General features: G+C 45.3%; 1 protein-coding gene across 1 annotated transcript in view; it reads right to left on the reverse strand.

Annotated features, from left to right (window-relative positions):
* Positions 1-19,081, reverse strand: part of SCAF8 (SR-related CTD associated factor 8) — a gene marked incomplete at its 5' end in the record, with an annotated part of 194,012 nt that overhangs the window by 70,684 nt on the left and 104,247 nt on the right. Inside the window, 5 exon segments of the mRNA XM_082249133.1 lie at positions 2,072-2,226; positions 9,321-9,477; positions 12,036-12,149; positions 15,094-15,194; positions 15,298-15,491. Coding sequence (XP_082105259.1) covers positions 2,072-2,226; positions 9,321-9,477; positions 12,036-12,149; positions 15,094-15,194; positions 15,298-15,491 — 721 coding nt within the window.

The following is a 19,081-nucleotide window of genomic DNA, read 5'->3' on the forward strand; positions in this document are numbered from 1 at the left end:
GCATTTTCGGTTTCGGCCCAGAATTTTCATTTCGGTGCATCCTACCTTCAAGTTGAAGGGGCCTTGTCCTCGGGTCTGGAGAAGCCTCTTAAAACTTCTTATGAGCCGCGAAGGACTACTTATAGGGGTATCGCCTAGCAAAGCGCTTACCGACCCCAAGGGGACGCCTTGGTCGTCCCCACACTGTAGTGACAATTCTGTCAAAATAGGAAGGGAAAGGTTACAGTAGCTGGCTGTAGCTGCGTCCTCCATCTTTAGGGACTCACGCACAGATACAATCAGTGCGTTCCCCGGAGCCTTTTCGTGCGCAGTTGCAGAAGTGGAGGAATCTGCTGATCTACTGGGATATTCCCGCACAACCATCTCTAGGGTTTACAGAGAATGGTCCAAGAAAGAGAGAAAATACCCAATGAGTGGCAATTGTGTGGATGAAAATGCCTTGTTGATGTCAGAGGAGATGACAGACTGGTTCAAGATGATAGAAAAGCAACATTAATTCAAACAACCACTCGTTACAACCAAGGTATGCAGAACACCATCTCTGAACGCACCGAACCTTGAAGCAGATGGGCTACAGCAGCAGAAGACCACACTTATCGCCACTGCTGTCAGCCAAGAACAGCAAACTGAAGCTACAATTCACAAAGGCTCACCAAATTTGGACAATAGAAGATTGGAAAAATGTTGCCTGGTCTGATGAGTCTTGATTTCAGCTGCAACATTCAGATGGTAGGTATATTAGGGCTTAGATATGGTCTACAGGCTCTGAGGAAGACGTGAAGCCTCGAAACGCGTAAGCCTTCAAGCTCCAGAGGACGATACACCCTTTGGTTTGGATGCTGATGGCAATACATCCATTTGATATGCTTGTACCAAAAACTTGTTTGTGAGTATTTTTATACCTTTTAACAAATAAAATATTTGTGGAGGATAATGCACTAGGCCAGCGTGCCCTTGTGTTTGTTTTTTGATTTTAGTGGTCGCAGACTACCCTGGTCTTGTAAGGGGCTGCAAGGCCGAAGCATTCAAGAGCAGCCAAATATAAGGTCTTCGGTAGCCGCAGGGGTGTGGTTAGAAGATTACATCTCAGAGCGCAGGAGATAGGTGCTTTGCATCAACTTTTTGGTTTAATTTACCATCCAGATGGTAGGGTCAGAACTTGTACGGTGCAAACAACAAGAAAGCATAGATTCATCCTGCCTTGTATCAAAGATTCAGGCTGGTGATAGTGGTGTAATGTTGTGGGGATTTTTTTCTTGGCACACCTTGGGCCCCTCAGTACCAATTGAGCATTGTTGCTGTATTGTTTCTGACCATGTCCATCCCTTTATTACTACAGTGCACCCATCTTCTGATGGCTCCTTCCAGCAGGATAATGTACCATATCACAAAGCTCAAATAATCTCAAACTGGTTTCTTGAACATGACAATAATGTCACTGTACTTCAATTGCCTCCACAGTTACCAGATCTCAATCCAAAAGAGCACCTTTGGAATGTGGCAGATGCGAGATTCGCATCATGGATGTGCAGCCGACAAATCTGCAGCAACTGTTGATGCTATCATGTCAATATGGACCACAATCTCTGAGGAATATTTCCAACATCTTGCTGAATCTATGCCACAAAGAATTAAGGCAGTTCTGAAGGCAAAAAGGCAACCTGGTACTAGCAAGGTGTAGCTAACATAGTGACCGGTAACTGTATATGCTAATTCAATCTAGCTTATTTTGTCATATTGCTTCACAAGTACTAAAGAGAGTTATTACATCAAAATTGCTGGCAGTCTTTATGCAGTAGAAGAAAGATGTCACCACAATACAGTCTCAAGGACAAGATAACTGAACACTAACAAGCAAATGAAATACCCTTCTATCAAAGATAACAGTCTGTAAGTAAGGTAACTCTATGCTTGGAAAATATACAGTTTAATATAACAGTTACTAGTAAAGGAATATATAATACTAGCATTCAACTTATTTGAACTACCAGACTACCCATTACAACTTAAAAAAAAACTGTATAGTCACAAAATTACATTATCCCCTTTTTTTTAAATTAAAAATAGTTACCTGGAGCATTGCAACTGGCTGGGTATATGCCTCTGTCTGTGTTGTTATTATTGTGGGTTTTGGTATAACTGGACTCTGCACAGTAGTTGTGGGAGGTGGTGCAGAAACAGGCTCCTTAGTTACAGTAGGTTCTGCATTTCTTTGATTTGCCCAGTCTATAATAAGTGAAACAGAAATCACATTTTATTATGTTAAAATTAATCTGAGGTGTATTAGGAGCAAAAATACTAACACATACCCTAAGAATGACACATGGACACTAGCAGATGCATCAATAATGCAATTGTAAAGGTTCTTTTTTTTCTTTTAAATAACAAATATGTTATACTTACCTGCTCTGTGCAATGGTTTTACAAAGAGAAACCTTCATCCACCTCTTTTGGGGTCCCCCGCTGGTGCTCTGGGTTCCACCTCTTCTCTGTGTGCCACCATAGGAAGCCGGTTCCTATGGTGGCACATGTCCAGGCTCAATCCCGAGCCGGGCTGTGTGTCTTTTGTCACATACAGTGTGGCTCTGCCCTGCTCCCCCATCACTGGATTTGCCGCTGCTCTCAGGCACCGTGCTGGATAGAGATAGGACTCAGGTAGGTATTTGGTGAGGAGGGAGCTGCACATACGATTTTTTACCTTCATAAAGAGAATGCATTAAGATAAAGAACCTTCAGCCTTTACAACACTTTAAGCAAAGTAAATCACTGTCCATGCTACAAATATACTTTAGATATTACTTAAATCGAACTAAAGGCAAACGGTTAATTACACCAATACAATAAATATGTAGTATCTGTGTTACCCGATATTAGATTTACAGTTCTCCCAGTCTTGAGATTTGCACGGCCCAGACAGCCTGATAACCTACCTTTCTTCTAATTCAAGCTAAGTCACTTTTTGGTCTGTGGCCTGTAACTGGATAGCAAAGAAGCAGCAAACAGACTAAAGAGGTCATCATTCTGTTCTCTCCTTCTGTCAGCATATTCTTTTCCAGCACATGAGCATGTAGGATGCCTGAGTGGCTCCTAGTACTGCCCTCCCACTACAGATCTGGGTGCTTCTGTACAAGGCATTGCAGGAGGTTAGGTATCCTATTTCACTTGTATTTACTAGTTGCATTTAAATAACGGAATTTTTGTAAAATCTTACCTGTAAAATTCCTTTCTCTGAGTCCTCCGACAGTCGCCGCCTCTTCATATTCGTCACATATGGGGTATTAGACTTTGCTCCGAAGGAGTAGCTAGGCAACAGAATATGTTAACAATAAAGCTTTAACATATCCCACCCTCAAGGGGTGGTCCCCTCAGTCAATACCCTCCTACTTCCTGCAACCATATCTCAGTTTTAGTGGAATAGCAGTAGAGTATACATACAAACCCCAAAAGAGGGGCGGGGGCGGCGACTGTCGGAGGACTCAGAGAAAGGAATTTTACAGGTAAGATTTTACAAAAATTCCGTTTTCTCTTACGTCCTCCGACAGTCGCCGCCTCTTCATATTCGTCACATATGGGGACGTCCCAAAGCAGTGCAAACATGAGGGGTGGGAAACGCATCCGCGCCGAAAGGCAACGCAGTCTCCACATCAAAGAAAGGAACCTTACCAAAGGAAGGAACTAGCTGGGCAACAGCAAAAATAAGTGCTCAACAGGAGCAACAACCCAGGAAAAGACAAAAAACCAGGGGATATAAAACTTATCCCAACAGCCAGGAGTCCCCAACAAGGGACCCTAGGGAACAGCCGCACTAAGAACCTTGCGGCCAAAGGAAGCATCCGCCGATGCCTGAACATCTACTTTGTAGAATTTTGTGAAAGTGTGCACGGTCGACCAAGTCGCCGCCTTACACACCTGGGCTACAGAAGCCCCATGACGACAGGCCCAAGACGTACTCAGAGATCTAGTAGAGTGCGCCTTCACAGGCACAGGGGGAACCTTCCCCTGCAAGGCATAAGCCTGTTCAATGGTCTGCCTGATCCATTTGGCAATGGTAGAGGCGGAAGCCGCCATGCCCTTCCGAGGACCCTCTGGAAGAACAAACAAGGAGTCCGTCTTTCGAAAAGACTCAGTCGATTTAAGGTAAACCCTAATCGCTCGAACAACATCCAGAGAATGCAATCTCACCTCCTTAGGATGTTTAGGCTTCGTGCACAACGAAGGCAAAACAATATCCTCGTTAAGATGGAATTCCGAAACTCGTTTCGGCAGAAAAGAAGGATTAGGTCGCAAGACCACCTTATCCAAATGAACAACCAGGTACGGAGACTTGCAGGACAAAGCCGCCAGTTCCGACACTCTGCGAGCCGAAGTGATCGCCACCAAAAAGGCGACCTTTTTGGACAACATAGACAACGAGATCTCCCTGATCTGTTCAAAAGGAGCACGTTGTAACACAGACAGGACTAGATTCAAGTCCCAAGGGGGCAAGGGATCCCTCCTAGGAGGAACCAGATGCCGCACACCCTGAATAAAAGTGCCAACCAAGGAGTTGGAAGCCACGGGACGTTGAAACAGAACGGCCAGCGCAGACACCTGACCCTTTATCGTAGCCAGCGCCAAACGCTGATCGACACCCGTCTGAAGGAAAGACAGCACACGGGAAACCGAGTACGTGCGGGGTGAAAACCCCCTGGACTCACACCAGGCAAAATAGGCCTTCCAAGTACGGTAATAAACCTTTCCCGAGGAAGACTTCCTCGCGTTGATCAAGGTATGAACAACCTCTGGAGAGAGACCCTTCTCCTTCAGGACCTCGGTCTCAACAGCCAGGCCGTCAAAGCCAGCGACTGCAAAGCAGGATGGTAAATCGGTCCTTGAGACAGTAGATCGTCCCGAAGAGGCAGACGCCAGGGGGCGTCGACCGCCAGATTCACGAGGTCTGCGTACCAGGACCGGCGAGGCCAGTCCGGTGCCACAAGAATCACCGTGCTGCGTTCCGAGTGTAACCTGCGAAGGAACCGGGACAGCAACTGAATCGGTGGAAACGCGTACATCAGCCTGTACTGATGCCACGGGGCCACTAACGCGTCCGCCCGAGGGTCGCGCGTCCTTGCCACGAACCTCTTCACCTTGTAGTTGAGGCGAGACGCGAACAGGTCCACATCTGGAAGACCCCACTTCGCGCACAACATCTGGAAGACAGCCGGGTGGAGAGACCATTCCCCCTGATCCAGGGTCTGGCGACTCAGATAGTCCGCCTGCCAGTTCTCCACTCCCGGAATGTGAACCGCCGTTATCGCCGGGACATGAGTCTCGGCCCAAGACAGAATGTCGGCCACTTCTCGAGCCGCTCGGGCACTCCTGGTGCCCCCTTGGTGGTTGATGTAGGCCACCGCCGTGGCATTGTCCGTCTGCACCCGAACCGGGCAGCCCTGCAGCCGGTCCGTCCAGCGATGAAGACAGACCCTTATCGCACGCAATTCCAGAATGTTGATCGGGAGGGAAGACTCCCCCTCCGACCAGGTCCCCTGGGCGGACAGAACGCCCAGAACACCACCCCAGCCCGACAGGCTGGCATCCGTGGTGATTATCGTCCACGAGATCGGACGAAACGACTTGCCCCCGGACACCAACGGGGACTGGAGCCACCACAGGAGGTTTTCCCTGGTGCGATGACTCAACGAGATCTGAAGATCTAGAGATTGAGGTCGCCCGTCCCACTTGGACAAGATCTCCGCTTGGAGACCCCGCGTGTGAAACTGCGCGAAAGGAATCGCCTCGAAAGCCGAGACCATCAATCCCAGACATCTCATACACGTCCGCAGAGACGAGTTCGGAACGTCCCTGAGGGACCTGACTTCCTCCTGAAGAGTCCTGAGTTTGTCTTCCGGCAGGAAGACCTTCGCCTGCACCGAGTCCAGTATCATTCCCAGATAGGGAAGACGAACCGACGGACTCAGAGTCGACTTTGGAACATTTATCGTCCAACCGAACTCCTGCAGAGTTTGCATCGTGACAGACAGGTCCTTCTCCAGACCCTGACTGGTCGCAGACCGAATCAGAATGTCGTCCAGATACCCCAGGACAGAAATGCCCTGGGCTCTCAATAATGCCAGAACCGGTGCAAGCACCTTGGTGAAGACCCGCGGAGCCGAGGCGAGCCCAAAGGGCAACGCCACGAACTGGTAGTGATCCTCCGCAATGGCAAATCGAAGGTATCTCTGATGACCCTCGAATATGGGGATGTGAAGATACGCATCCTTCAAATCGATGGAGGCCAGGAATTCCCCCGAACCAGGGCAGCCACCACCGAGCGCAGGGATTCCATGCGGAACTTGCGAACCCGCACAGAGCGGTTCAGAGCCTTCAAGTCCAGAATTGGACGAACCTTGCCCTCCTTTCTGGGCACAGTGAACAGATTGGAATAAAACCCCCGAAATCTGTCCCGATGAGGCACCGGAACCACCACTCCCTGAGCCCTCAGGTCCCGCACCGCCAGGCGCAGATCCCGCAGGCGCTCTGGAGACAGTTGTAGATTTGAGGGAAAAAATCTGCTCTCTGGCCGAGAGAGAAACTCGATCTTGTAACCAGATCGAACGATTTCCAGAACCCATCTGTCCCGCACACGGGCCAACCAGGGCTGAAGAAAACCGAGCAAGCGTCCCCCCACCCCAAAACTGGGTGAGGGCGCCCCTTCAGGCCGAACTGTTATGGGCCGCAGGTCCGGATTGGCCGGACTTCTGTTTTCCAGACCAGGGCTTCTTCTGAGAGCCCTGGCCCTTGAACGGTTTGCCCTTGTAGTGCGGCCGAAAGGCACGAAAGGACCCCTGAGGGGGCCGAAAATTAGCATGCTTCTTCCCAGAAGCCCCCTTAGCCTTGGGGAAATGGGGCAAGAGAGTGCTCTTACCCCCAGTAATCCCCTTAATCAACACATCCAGGGACTCCCCAAAAAGGCGAGACCCATCATAAGGCAGATTGGCTAAGGTTTTACGTGAAGATTGGTCCACCGACCAACATTTCAACCAAACCAGGCGGCGAGACAACACCGCCACGCTGTGCACACGCGCGGCCAACGGAATCAGGTCCAGGTCCGCATCACACAGATACATGACACCCTGGTGGATCTGATCCACCATATCCAGGGTCGCCGCTGAGGCCGAATCGGCCACTAGGACGCGCCTAAGCATCTGCGTCCAACTTGCGATCGCCTGGGCCGCCATGAGAGAAGCAAACAGAGCCTTAAGCATAGAACCCGTAACAGAATAAGTATGACGGGCAAGAGACTCCAGTCTCCTATCCGTGGCATCACGGAAAATAGGGGATCCCTCTGCCGGGATCGCAGTGGCTTTGTTCAAAACCGCAATAGCATGATCTACTGGCGGAGGCACACACCACCGTTCATCAGTGGCAGGCGAGAAAGGATAACGCAGCTTAAATTTACTTGGTACCGCAAAAGGCTTGCGCAAATCGCGCCATTGGTCCTTAACAGCGCGCTGAAAATCAGCATTGCAGGGAAAGACCTGCGGCGTCCTGCGTTTTCTCTGCGTCCCATAAGCCGCCAAGGCAGCTGGGGGACACACCTCGTCCTGCAAACGTAGCGTCTGCTTAATGGAAGCAATCAACTCATCCATGATTGCAAGCTCTTCAGGCGAGCCAGGGGGAGAATTATCAACCCCCTCAACTTCAGCCTCTACCTCAGACCCCACTAGATCCAGAGAGGAGCGGGACCCCGATAGGGGGGTCCCCGCCAGAACAGCCCCATCACCTTCACCCTCAGAATCAGAGGACAGAGCAACTCTGGGCCGTTTAGTAGATTGAGCAGCCACCAGCATTTGCACCTGTGCAGCAAGGCCAGCCACAATAGTGGCCAAATCCCCCCCTGGGGGGGAAACAGCGGTCCCCTGGCTTTCCACCAAGACTGTGGGAAATTTGCCCTCCTGAGAATCCATTGCCCCTGTATGCCAGACAACCAAGGGTGAACTGCCCCCTTACAGCAAGCGCGGCAAGCGCAGCCCACCGCACCACACTCAGGCACAATGAGACCCCCACAGGGAATATACAGACTGAATACAGGCAATGGAACACAGGAATAGAAGGATAAAACCTGAGGAGACTCCGCTGCTGCTGCTGCCTCGATCGGTGCTTCCAGGAGAGAGGAAGTGATGCTGCCAGGGCGCTCTATGTAAGCCTATGGAGGCTACAAGAAAATGGCCGCCGTGCATGTAAACCATGCGGCCGGAGCGGGCGCCGGTAAAATGGCGCCGTTTGGCGCCGAAATCGCCGCTCCACAGTGCATAAAATCACACACAATATCATCCCATAATATGGATACATGTTAGATCGCCGCAGCGATCGCTGTATATGCCCCAACATGCCATTAAAAACATGCCCCACAGCACACAGCTCCTCACACTGCCCAGCCTGACATACTCAGTGTCATACAGCTCCCCCCCCCCCTTGCAGCCCACAGCATGCAGCCGAGAGATAGGGAGACAAGCAGTGTGATTAAAGGCAGGTTACACAGTCCCAGACTGAGACCCCCCCAGACAGACAGGTCCCCACATAGATACACTTACCTCACATGGCGTGGGGAACCCGCACAGGCGAACAAGCCGCTGCACATGAGGCAGGGAGAGTCGCTACTCAAGACGCACACAATGGCGGTTCAGAAACCGCACAGCGTCCGGTGAGGTAGCCACCTCACCAATCATCCCTGCACCGAACAGGGATGGGTCGTTCACCGTGCCAGGAGCGTTACCTGGCTGAACGCTCGATGGCAGACTGGGAAGCCACTGACCCACGACCTGCGACCAGGGGGATCAGCCCGAGACCCAGTCCGCATGATCCTCTTCGTCCGAAGAACTAACTAATGCTGACAAAAATAACAGCTAAGTAAAGGTAGAGAGAAAACTCAAACAAAATATCAAAAAGAAGAAAGAGTCTGGGACAAAAAGTCCCAGCACAGAGAGAGCCAGCCACTCCTGACAAGCTAGACATTAAAACTGAGATATGGTTGCAGGAAGTAGGAGGGTATTGACTGAGGGGACCACCCCTTGAGGGTGGGATATGTTAAAGCTTTATTGTTAACATATTCTGTTGCCTAGCTACTCCTTCGGAGCAAAGTCTAATACCCCATATGTGACGAATATGAAGAGGCGGCGACTGTCGGAGGACGTAAGAGAAATATATTGTTTTAAATATACATAACTGTATTCACTGGTGGTTTAAGTAGTTGCCTAAAGTTCAGTTCATATTTAAAATACATTTTTACAATGTTGCAATTAAATCTTCCACTCACTAGAGATTTAAAGTTAAATTTTTACCATTATTAACCGTTTCTTGATCAATCATTCCACCTTCTGAAAAATCTTCTAGATCATCCAGTTTCAATTTTTCCCAAGGAATATATGTAACGCCAAGATCAACATCCCAGAACTGCTTGTACTCCGTTTTCACACCTTTATTTAATGCCCAAGCGATCTAAATAAATTAGAAATAAGACAAATAAAACCGTTAAATTTATTGAAAAAACCCAATAGATGCAAAACAGTACTGACAGCAAAAATACTACTGGTCCTTGTTAAAGATCCATCTTTTGTGACCTCATGGTTTATAATAACTTGAAACTAGTATTACCTTAAGAACCACTAAATTGTCCCGAGGACAGGACAAATAAGGAATCCATCTGTCTGACTTAAGCTGTGGCTTTGAGGTGTACTGTACTCTAATTGCTCTTTGTCTGGGAAATGCAGAGAGATTTCCTCTGCATGCTTTGAAGGCAGGCATAAGGATGGTAGGGCTACGTCCTCACTGAGATGGAAGACTGATGCCATCTTGGGAAGAAAAAATGGTCTTAGGCGTAAAACATTTGGTCTTTGTGAAGTATGAGGAATGGCTTCTTACAGGGGAGAACGTGATGCCAACCAAAAGGGCTACTTTGCAGGAGAGCTCATCTAGGGGCATATCTATGATGGGTTTAAAAATTGGTTTCTGCAGGGCAGAGAGAAGCATGTTGACATGGTAAGAAAGCATGGGTGCTGCAAAGGGGGCTCAATGCAAGCCATGCCTTGAATTAAAGTTTTTACAAAGGAGAGTGAAGCCAGAGGTCTTTGAAAGAGAAAGAACAAGATTGGAACTTCTCCTTTCAGAGTGCCTAAAGCCAAGTTCTGCTCAAAATCTGATCAATGGGAAGGCCAGAATGCAAAGCACAGAATAATCTCTGAGATTGAAGTGCCACACCAGGCAAAGAAGAATTTCCAAGTATAATAGTATAGCTTCACGGAAGTTGCTTATCTTTTTTCAGAAAGGTACAAATAATAGACTCCGATCTTTCTATCTTTTAAGGCCTGGGATTTAATAGGCATGTCCTTAAAGCCAGGAGCAGGATGGAACAGAGGGCCCTGAGATTGCAGATCTGGTCTGCTGGGAAGAGCCCAGAAATTGTCTGCAAGAGGTCCGAGTATGTCTGTGTACAAGGTTCTTCTGGGCCAGTTCAGTACAAGGAGAAGCACTTTTTTGCTCTCTTGTTTTATGTTTTTGAGCAGATGAAGCAGAAATCACACTGGAGGGAAGGCGCAGATTAGCATGAACTGAGACCAAGAAATAATAAAGGCATCCATGGCCAGTGATCGAAGAACCTTGGTCCGACTACAAAAAAACAATTAAGCTAAGAGCGATTTCTCCAAAAAAGAGAGGAGGTTCACCACCTTGGGACACTAGAGCAACACTGAGGACTCAGGCAGTAGGGGAGGGATATAGTGATGACGCCCAGTGAATGTGTCCTCAAAAGCTTCCCAGTGGCCAAACAGAAGGTACAAGCCTATAACTCTGGTTCCATGAACACATTTTTTTTAAAGATGATGTTTATCGGTTTGTAAAAACACATACAAAAATACATGAATATAAGGGAACTCTTTCAGGTGGAAAAAAAAAATAAATAAAAATTTGGCATTAAAAAAAGAGAGTATGCAGCAGTTGTATGGTATGGAAACCAACTGGGAGGTCTTCTCAGCCGCATCGGTTGTCATTACAAGACAGGCGACCGTCGGCTATGGACACCGGTTCACGGGGTGATGCCTCTAGCTGCAGGCATCACTCCGATACAGCACTTTCCCAAAATATCGGCAATATCGGTAACCTCATGGGCCAATTCCGATATATCGGGGAAAGTGCATATCGGCCCCTGATCGGTGGTGCCAATATTGGTCGATCCCTAATTAAATGTGCCTTATTGCCAATAGATGGTGTGAACAGGCCCTTGTTAAATGGGCTTTCAACTGCTGGGAGTAGCGCAAAAGGTGCAGTTATGTGCCTAAGGAACAGATTAATAAAAAGCAATTGAAATATCCCACCGCTTCCATTTACTCACCACTTTCCAACAATTTATAAGGCTTCAAAGAACAGGAATTTGGATTGCAGTATAATGTAACATGGAAGATTTACTGGGTGAATTTTGATGCAAAGACAGTATTTTATAGGTTGTATTGATGAAGAGCAATTGTCTTTTGTATCTTTATTGTCCCTTTACCTAAAAGTGAAAATGAAACCCACTCACTCCTGAGCTATAAAGGCTACTATCAGCAATCTTACTGGTTTCTGGCCATAAGGATACCAGATTATATTCATAAAAGTGACAACCCTTCACACAGTTTGTTGGCCTCTGATGCTGCCAATTGTGAGATGATGCCCTTGGGTAGGCATTTTAGAAATATTAAGGTGGGGACCACTAGATTTAGAGATGTTTCCCCCCCCCCCCTATAAAGGGCTATAAAAGCAATTAGAGTGACTATTTAATCTAGTTTGTAATTGCTGTTTACATAGGTTTAGTACAATAGCGGAAGATGAAAGTGCATTATATTTTAATGTTTTTTTCTTTGGAAGTTTATTACTTGTGAGCTGATTATTTTATGTGTTGTTATACTGTTTATATGTGTAAGGCATTGCTCTCTATACAAGCGTGGCATCAAACTTTCTTGTAATCTTTCTTTACAATGACAATAAAGGCCTTCTATTCTATTTACGGTTTAGCAAAAGCATACCTTGATGATTTTCGATCCAATCTTACAAGAGCCAGCACTAAGTTTCTGAAGAGCTCTGAATGCATCTTGTCTGTGAACCATGCAAACATAGGCACAGCCTCGAGGTGGAATCATCTGTGAATAGTTCAAAGAAATAATAAATAAAAACAAATCAGCGCACCTGAGAAATATTGATAGAAGCTGCTATGCACCAAGGGTCAATATATCAAATCCCAAATAATACAAATAAACAATGAATAATGCAGCGCTAATGAACTAAATAGACATAGATGGATAAAAATAGAAAGTCCCAAAGTGAAGTGTGATCAAGAGTAACGCACCGATCTCGACGGATGGCAGGTGACGTCACCGGCCCCTCCCCCTCTGTAAGCGTTGCAGCCCTGGGCGTGACTTCCTATCGCTGAGGAAGTCCCGCCCAGGGACACAACGCGTACGGAGGGGGAGGGGGCGGTGACGTCACCAGCCATCCTTCGAGATTGGTGTGTTACTCTGACAGGCAATCATAGTGCACTGTGCACAGTGCCTTTTCAGGTAATTTTATATGCACTTTTATCAATAAAGTATTATCTAGGGATAAAGCACTATGTCCAGACTTTCTTCCTTCCATGGTTGAGCAGAATTTCTTTGGATTGGAGTATGCTTGCCTTTATATCCTAAGAAAGCAGTCTGGTATCGCATTGAGAGTCCCTTGGTTTAGGATCTGCGGTCTTATGATTTGTGTCATCTGGATCAGGACCACGCTGAATTTGGAGACAGTGTATAGCCACATTAGCCCGTCTGGTGAAACAGGGGCTAATACTGAGGCTAGGTGACACCGGGTGTTGGATGCACTGAGCGGAGCACACCATGCTTTGTGCACAATCACACTTCTTCACTTTAGGACTTTCTATTTTTATCCATCTATGTCTATTTAGTTTATTAGCGCTGCACTATTCATTGTTTATTAATAGTTCAAAGAAGCACAGAAAATGTATAAAAAAAAAATGCACATTACTTGTAAGCTTGAATATATTTGTAGAGACACACATTGGCTGAACCCTTTGCAAGTTAGCTTGATATACCACAATCTAGACCAGAATTGTACAACCTCTTTTTTTGTATTGACCCAAAGACCTCCAAAACCTTTTTTTTTAAAAGTTGAACTAAACGCGATGTTTTATTTTTTGCCCACAGGAAGGCTCTTTGTTGCAGAAGAGACATGCAATGTCACTTCTGCAACAAAATAAACTTGCCTGCCTGTTCGCAATCCTCTGCAGAACATAAACGCTTATATTTCCAGCACAGTGTAAATGCGCCAGCATAAATGACTCCCACACATGTGCAGGAGTGACGTCATCCCGCACCGGCCAATCAAGACAACCAAAGACTGACACCTAGAAAAAGCCAGTTAGATGATGCCAGCACCACTGAGGGACCGCGAGGGCATTGGAATGTTGGAGCAGAGATAAGTATCACTGCCTCCAGTTCCTCTTAAACATATATTTTTTTTTTTTTTTTTTTTTACGAACTGTTAGTGCAATTCTAATTTTAGTTGTTTAGTGGGCATGTATTGTATGTACTAATTTTGTTGTAAATTTAAAAAATCTCCCCAATAAAAAAATATCGGATTTAAAAAAAAAAAAAATTATATATATATATATATATATATATATATATAATTGGAAAAAAAAAAGGCATTTCTAACAATGTGGGTACTTCAAAATGTCACAGAGGTTGCACATTTAGGGAGACTACTTCCTTTTGTACAAAGCATTTTTTTTTTTCAATATAAATGTATGTTTTGCTTGTAAATCAAGACTATTTTTAATATTCATTGTTATGGTTTAGATGACGTTCAAATGTACAGAATCCTTGTTTTTCAGTGGAGTGCCTACAATCTTGCTCATAATGCTTAAATTTAACCTGTCGCAAACCTGGGCAATTAAAATTGAGCATATAACAGAAAAAAATCTTAGGTCAGGACAGTGACATTATATGCAATTCTTTCATGTAAAGAGGAGCTTTGCCCCCATCCTTTCCTGCTACTATCACTCCATTTATGCCTCACAGAGCAACAGGGAAGATTGAGAGATGGTAGGGTGCATGGCAAAGCTTGACTCTTACTAGATGTACATTTAAAGTTGAATTAAAGTCAAAATCTAACGCTAAACCTACTCTCAGCCACATTCTAAGGCTAATCTACTATTGAGTCCTGTAAAGCAAAAATCGCTCTACTTACCTGTTCTGTAGCCGCTCCAGTCTTGTCTCCAGCGGTGGCTGCTGTGTGCAGGAGAAAACCAACAATGGCTGTGAAATGCCTGGGAAGTGCTGTCACCCATAGTTACTTTGGAGCTTGTCGTATGCCTCTCCTGCGCACTTCCACACATTGAAGCCGCTGCTAGCAGCTGATGCTGGGACCAGGGAACTTTAACTTTAGCTTCTTCTATGCCTGGATCTACTGATCCTTGCAATATGGGGTTTTCATTGAAGGTAATCCCTACTTTTTCATTTAAACTCAGACAGGTTTATTTTAAGAGCATAATAGCCTCATATCAAAAACACTTACATCCTTTGTGACAAAATTCTTCACTGCATACATATCTTCCTGCATAGTGATAAGGGGAAACCGCCCCCCCCCCATTATAACATCACATTTTGAAATCAATAGTTTAGGCAGACACAAAAGATGCCATGCAGGCAACATATCACGGTTTAGAAAGGCTAACAAAAGATATGTGCTGGGCAAACCATGCCAGCGATGTTGTCAATTTAAGCACTTCTTGCAGAAATCAGATGTTTAAATGAGCTTCGCTGATTGTCTCTATGGGAAAACCACTGTGCTAGCAGGAGTTGATCAATCCCTTTTCTTTGAAAGTTTGAGTGTGCTAATATCACTGTGGGTGTGATGGTAAACATATCAGCGCATCTGAAAAGACGATTGTGGTAGGTCACAGTAGCCTAGCAACAAGATCAAGAATAGGCAAACATCTCAATGCACTTCATTCTTGGTCAAACATATAACCATCTATGTTAAAAATGGACAAAACAAGTAGTTCTAAACTGAAAAGTGTATACTTACATTAATCGATTCAATCTGTCCAAACTCTTCAAACACATTAGTCAAATCTTGTTGTGTTGCCTTTTTGTCAACCTGGCCAACCCAGAGTGTAGTACTGCACACTGAGAATGGTTAAAACACATGTTAAAACATTTTTTTACCATTTAAAACTGCATGCAACTACATTACAGAATATTGTACAAAGTAAATAAATACTATGCATACCACTTAGAGTTTTGGACCGAATAGGAGGCAGACCCTTTTTCTGTCGCTCTTTTTCTCGTTCTCGAGCCCTCCTCTCACTTGAATATGAGCGTGAGGTCTTTCGCTTTCTTTCTCTTGACTTTGACCTAGAACGTTTTCTGTGCTTGCGCTTTCTTGATCCAGATCGAGATCTTGAACGCCTTTTCCTAGGTGATCTTACAATAGAAATAAAAGGCTTTATTAAAAACCTTTTCTTGAAAGTACAGTACACAATATCAGCTTCATTAGTCACAGACGCTGGGTTGTATGTAGCCACCTTCATGTGAGTGGCAAATAGAACTTTGGACAGCCCATATAATCTCTCCTGCTCCCAGCTTTTTCCAGTTTTGTTGCAATTCAAAAAAAAAAAAAAAAAAAAAAAAGCCAGGCAAAGAGGGGGGGGGGGGGGTGTTGTCTGTGTCTTGTACTGTTCTTCCAAGAAAAAGACTTTACAGATAAGGCAAATGTGTCTTGTTCCTATTCACTTAGTACGTAACAGACTTCATTAGTCAAAGACACTGGGACACCCACAAGCAAGATAAATAAGAGGTGGTCAACACAGCAAACAATGTCAACAGGCCCACAAAGGAATGAACACAGGAACCTAGATCCAACTCAAAGAGCGTTCCGAAGCACTTTGCAGTTGAAGCTGGCATCCACAAAGGCCTGAAAGTCCTCCTGGTTAAATTTAAGTGTGTGAACATAAGACCAGGTAGTACCCTTGTTAATCTGAGAAACAGATTCCATACTAGAGGGAAGGCAAATATCACTCGAAAACAATTGGAAAGGATCGCTGCTATGTCTGCTACAAAGGTATGAGCCCCCCTGGTCCTGGCCTACAAACCTGTTTTTTAAGTAGGATTCCAAAAGCGCCACGTTCTTCAACCCCAACGGTGACAAAGGTCCTGGTCCCTTAGCTCCAGAATGTTGATGGGAAGCCTGGACTTTATCAATGACCAAGTTCTCTGAACCATCTTCATCCCCAGGTCTACTCCCAAGCCTGACAGACAATAACTGTCCAGATTAATGGAAGAATTACTTCCCTGATTCCAGCACTGGTCATCCACCAGGTCAGAAAGATCCCTGACTCACAAGACAAGCAAATGGGGTGATCCAGGGACTGGGGCAGTTTGTCCAATGCAGTTAGAATACGGAGTTGCAGGGCCTGGAATGAAATGAGGTAACTTCACTAACTCAGAGCAGGCTACCATCAAGCCCAGAACTCTTACACAAAATCAGACTGATGGGAGCCTTTAGGAGAGGAGAGTTGAAACATAAGATACATAAGAACACAAGTTTGGGCCATGTCCAAGACTAGGCCCAGGTACTCCAAGAAATAGGTTGGTTCCGATGCAGATTTCTGAATGTTAAGAATCTGTTCTGAAGTGTCTGTGGGATGTTGGATAAAAGGGCCCAGCGTGGAAATTGTCTAGATAACCCACAAAGTGGATTTCATTTAGAGCGCAGCAGTGCAAGCACAAGGGGCAAAGCCTTGAGGAAAACCCAGGGGGCTGTGGACAGGTCATTCGGATGGAGAATGAGCAGGAATCTAACAAATGGTCATAGAAACCACTGTTGATTGAATAGCCAAGCTAGACAGAGCAAATCAGGCGTTTTAAGGAACCTCTTGTCCACATGGTCCTTCAAAGGGAAGTATGGCTTTACATTTTTTACCTAGGTGGATGCAGCATCGGTGCAATGTTGTATCTGTCCACCGGCGCTTCTACACTGAGAACCGATTGACCGAACACCACTGATCGCTCGGTTCTCACAGCTCTCCCCTCTACCCCCCTCCCTGCTCACTGGAGCGCAGGGCTGTAGATGGGCAGGGATCGGCCGATTCAGGCTCTCAGCGGCTCGCTGAGAGGCTGAGCCGGGTATCAGTCCAGGCACCTGGCGGATCCAGACTTCCATTGTCGTGATGATGTGGTGCTTGGACTGACTTCTGTGACGTCAGCAGAGAGCGGACTTCAGCCAGCTCTCTGCTGAAAACGGGTAACAGGAGTGCAGAACGAACTGCACTCCTGTCATCCATAGGAGATGTACAGCCAAACAAGCTTTGGCTGTACATCTCCTTTAAAGAAACTGCAAGGTTAAGGTTTGGGAGGGATCAAGATCGAATGGTCAACCTCCAGGGGGCTGACTTCAAACTTTAATGTTTTTTGTTCCCCTTACTCCCAATCACTGGGGAGCAAAGCTTCTGCTATGGCGAGTCTGAAAGCGGATTAGTAGGAGATGAACCACGTTCAAGTTCACATCGCAGAACAAATTATTATAAAGAGACTTTTATCAATTATGAGAAAATTCAGCAGATTAGATGGCATTGATTTAAAGTTTGATTTATTTTGTGATATATATGTATATTATGTGTTCGCTCTTCACCGGATTTTTTAAAATAACATTTCGTTATACGTATGAGAATAATGTACAAGTGCTCCAGTAGATTTAGTATCCTTGGCTATTTCCTTTTTTGTGAGAAAAAAAAAAACCCCAAGGATACTAAATCTACTGGAGCCCAACTAATTAAGCTTTACCTAGGTAATCATAATTCCAGCCCTCCTATAGCTTATGATCATATGGCTCTCAGTGGATAAACTTAACAACAGATCCAAAATTTCCATCACTTGAGTACAACCATATTATTTGTAGCTCCAAGCAAACTTGTGAAGCATCTTAAATACCCCTATCTGTGCATGTAAATCAAGACTCTAGCAGCATCTACCCTGCTAAAGAGCCCTATCGAGAGGACAAGCTGGGGACCTGCACATAGGTCACGGACACTGCATAAGCTTGCTTGGATCTCTACTTGCCATATGGTAAGAGGGATCAACACTATCTGGTGAGTGAGAATTTCTGTCATATTCAGCACAGAGGGTGTCACCATCACTATACTCAGGATAAATATGTATTACAGGAAGAATGCGTTTATTTGGTTGGATATTCTTAAAGAATCCAGTACACAGTTATTGTTGGACATTACTTTGGACATTTATTATACAAACATTTTGCAATCTATCACTTATGTGCATTGTTTTTTTGGGGGGTTTTCTCTCTCTCTCTCCTCTTTTTTTTTTTTTTATTATTAATTATTTATTCATTTATTTTTAGAGCACTTTAATGATATTAAAATTGCACAGTATTTTGATGTTTTTATAGTGTGTTTGATTGTTTATTAACTAGCACTAGAGCTTACTCTAGTACACTCTTCATATGCCCAGCAGTGGCCTGTAGCAGCAACAGCCATATTTAATTTCATATTTAATTTTATTTTTAACACATTTCTTTGGTGCGAGTGTATTTATAGAAAACACTAATGTCTGTAAGGAGTATGTACACTGTAACCCAGGTGTAGAAGTCCAGTAACGAATCCTTGTGGTAAAAGGGGAATGGAAGCGCCTGAGAACCTTGTAAGGGCTCTAGGCTGAAGTGATGTTAAAGTGTGTGACCAGTGGTGTGATTTAACACTTGGTCATCCACCTGTGACTAAGCTGTGTGTTTTAATTTTAGCACGAAGTTTGAAAAGTTTGCACAGTGAAGTGAATACATTCCAAACCTAGCCCTGTTTTTTATAGGCGAGTTTCTCCGTGAAGGAGAAAAGGTCCATCACTTTAAGACACTAGAGAAAAGAATGAAGATTCACAGAATGGTTTAGGATAGGGGTGGTGCCCGGAGAAGGGTGTGTCCTTTAAAGCTTTGCCAGTGTCCAATCATGTGAAGGTTCACCCCTAAAACCCACAGTGTGTGAATATTCTGCATGTGTCCTGTA

Source organism: Pelophylax lessonae (genome assembly GCF_965119305.1).
Source record: "Pelophylax lessonae genome assembly, chromosome: 3".
In the NCBI taxonomy this organism is placed as follows: Eukaryota; Metazoa; Chordata; class Amphibia; order Anura; family Ranidae; genus Pelophylax; species Pelophylax lessonae.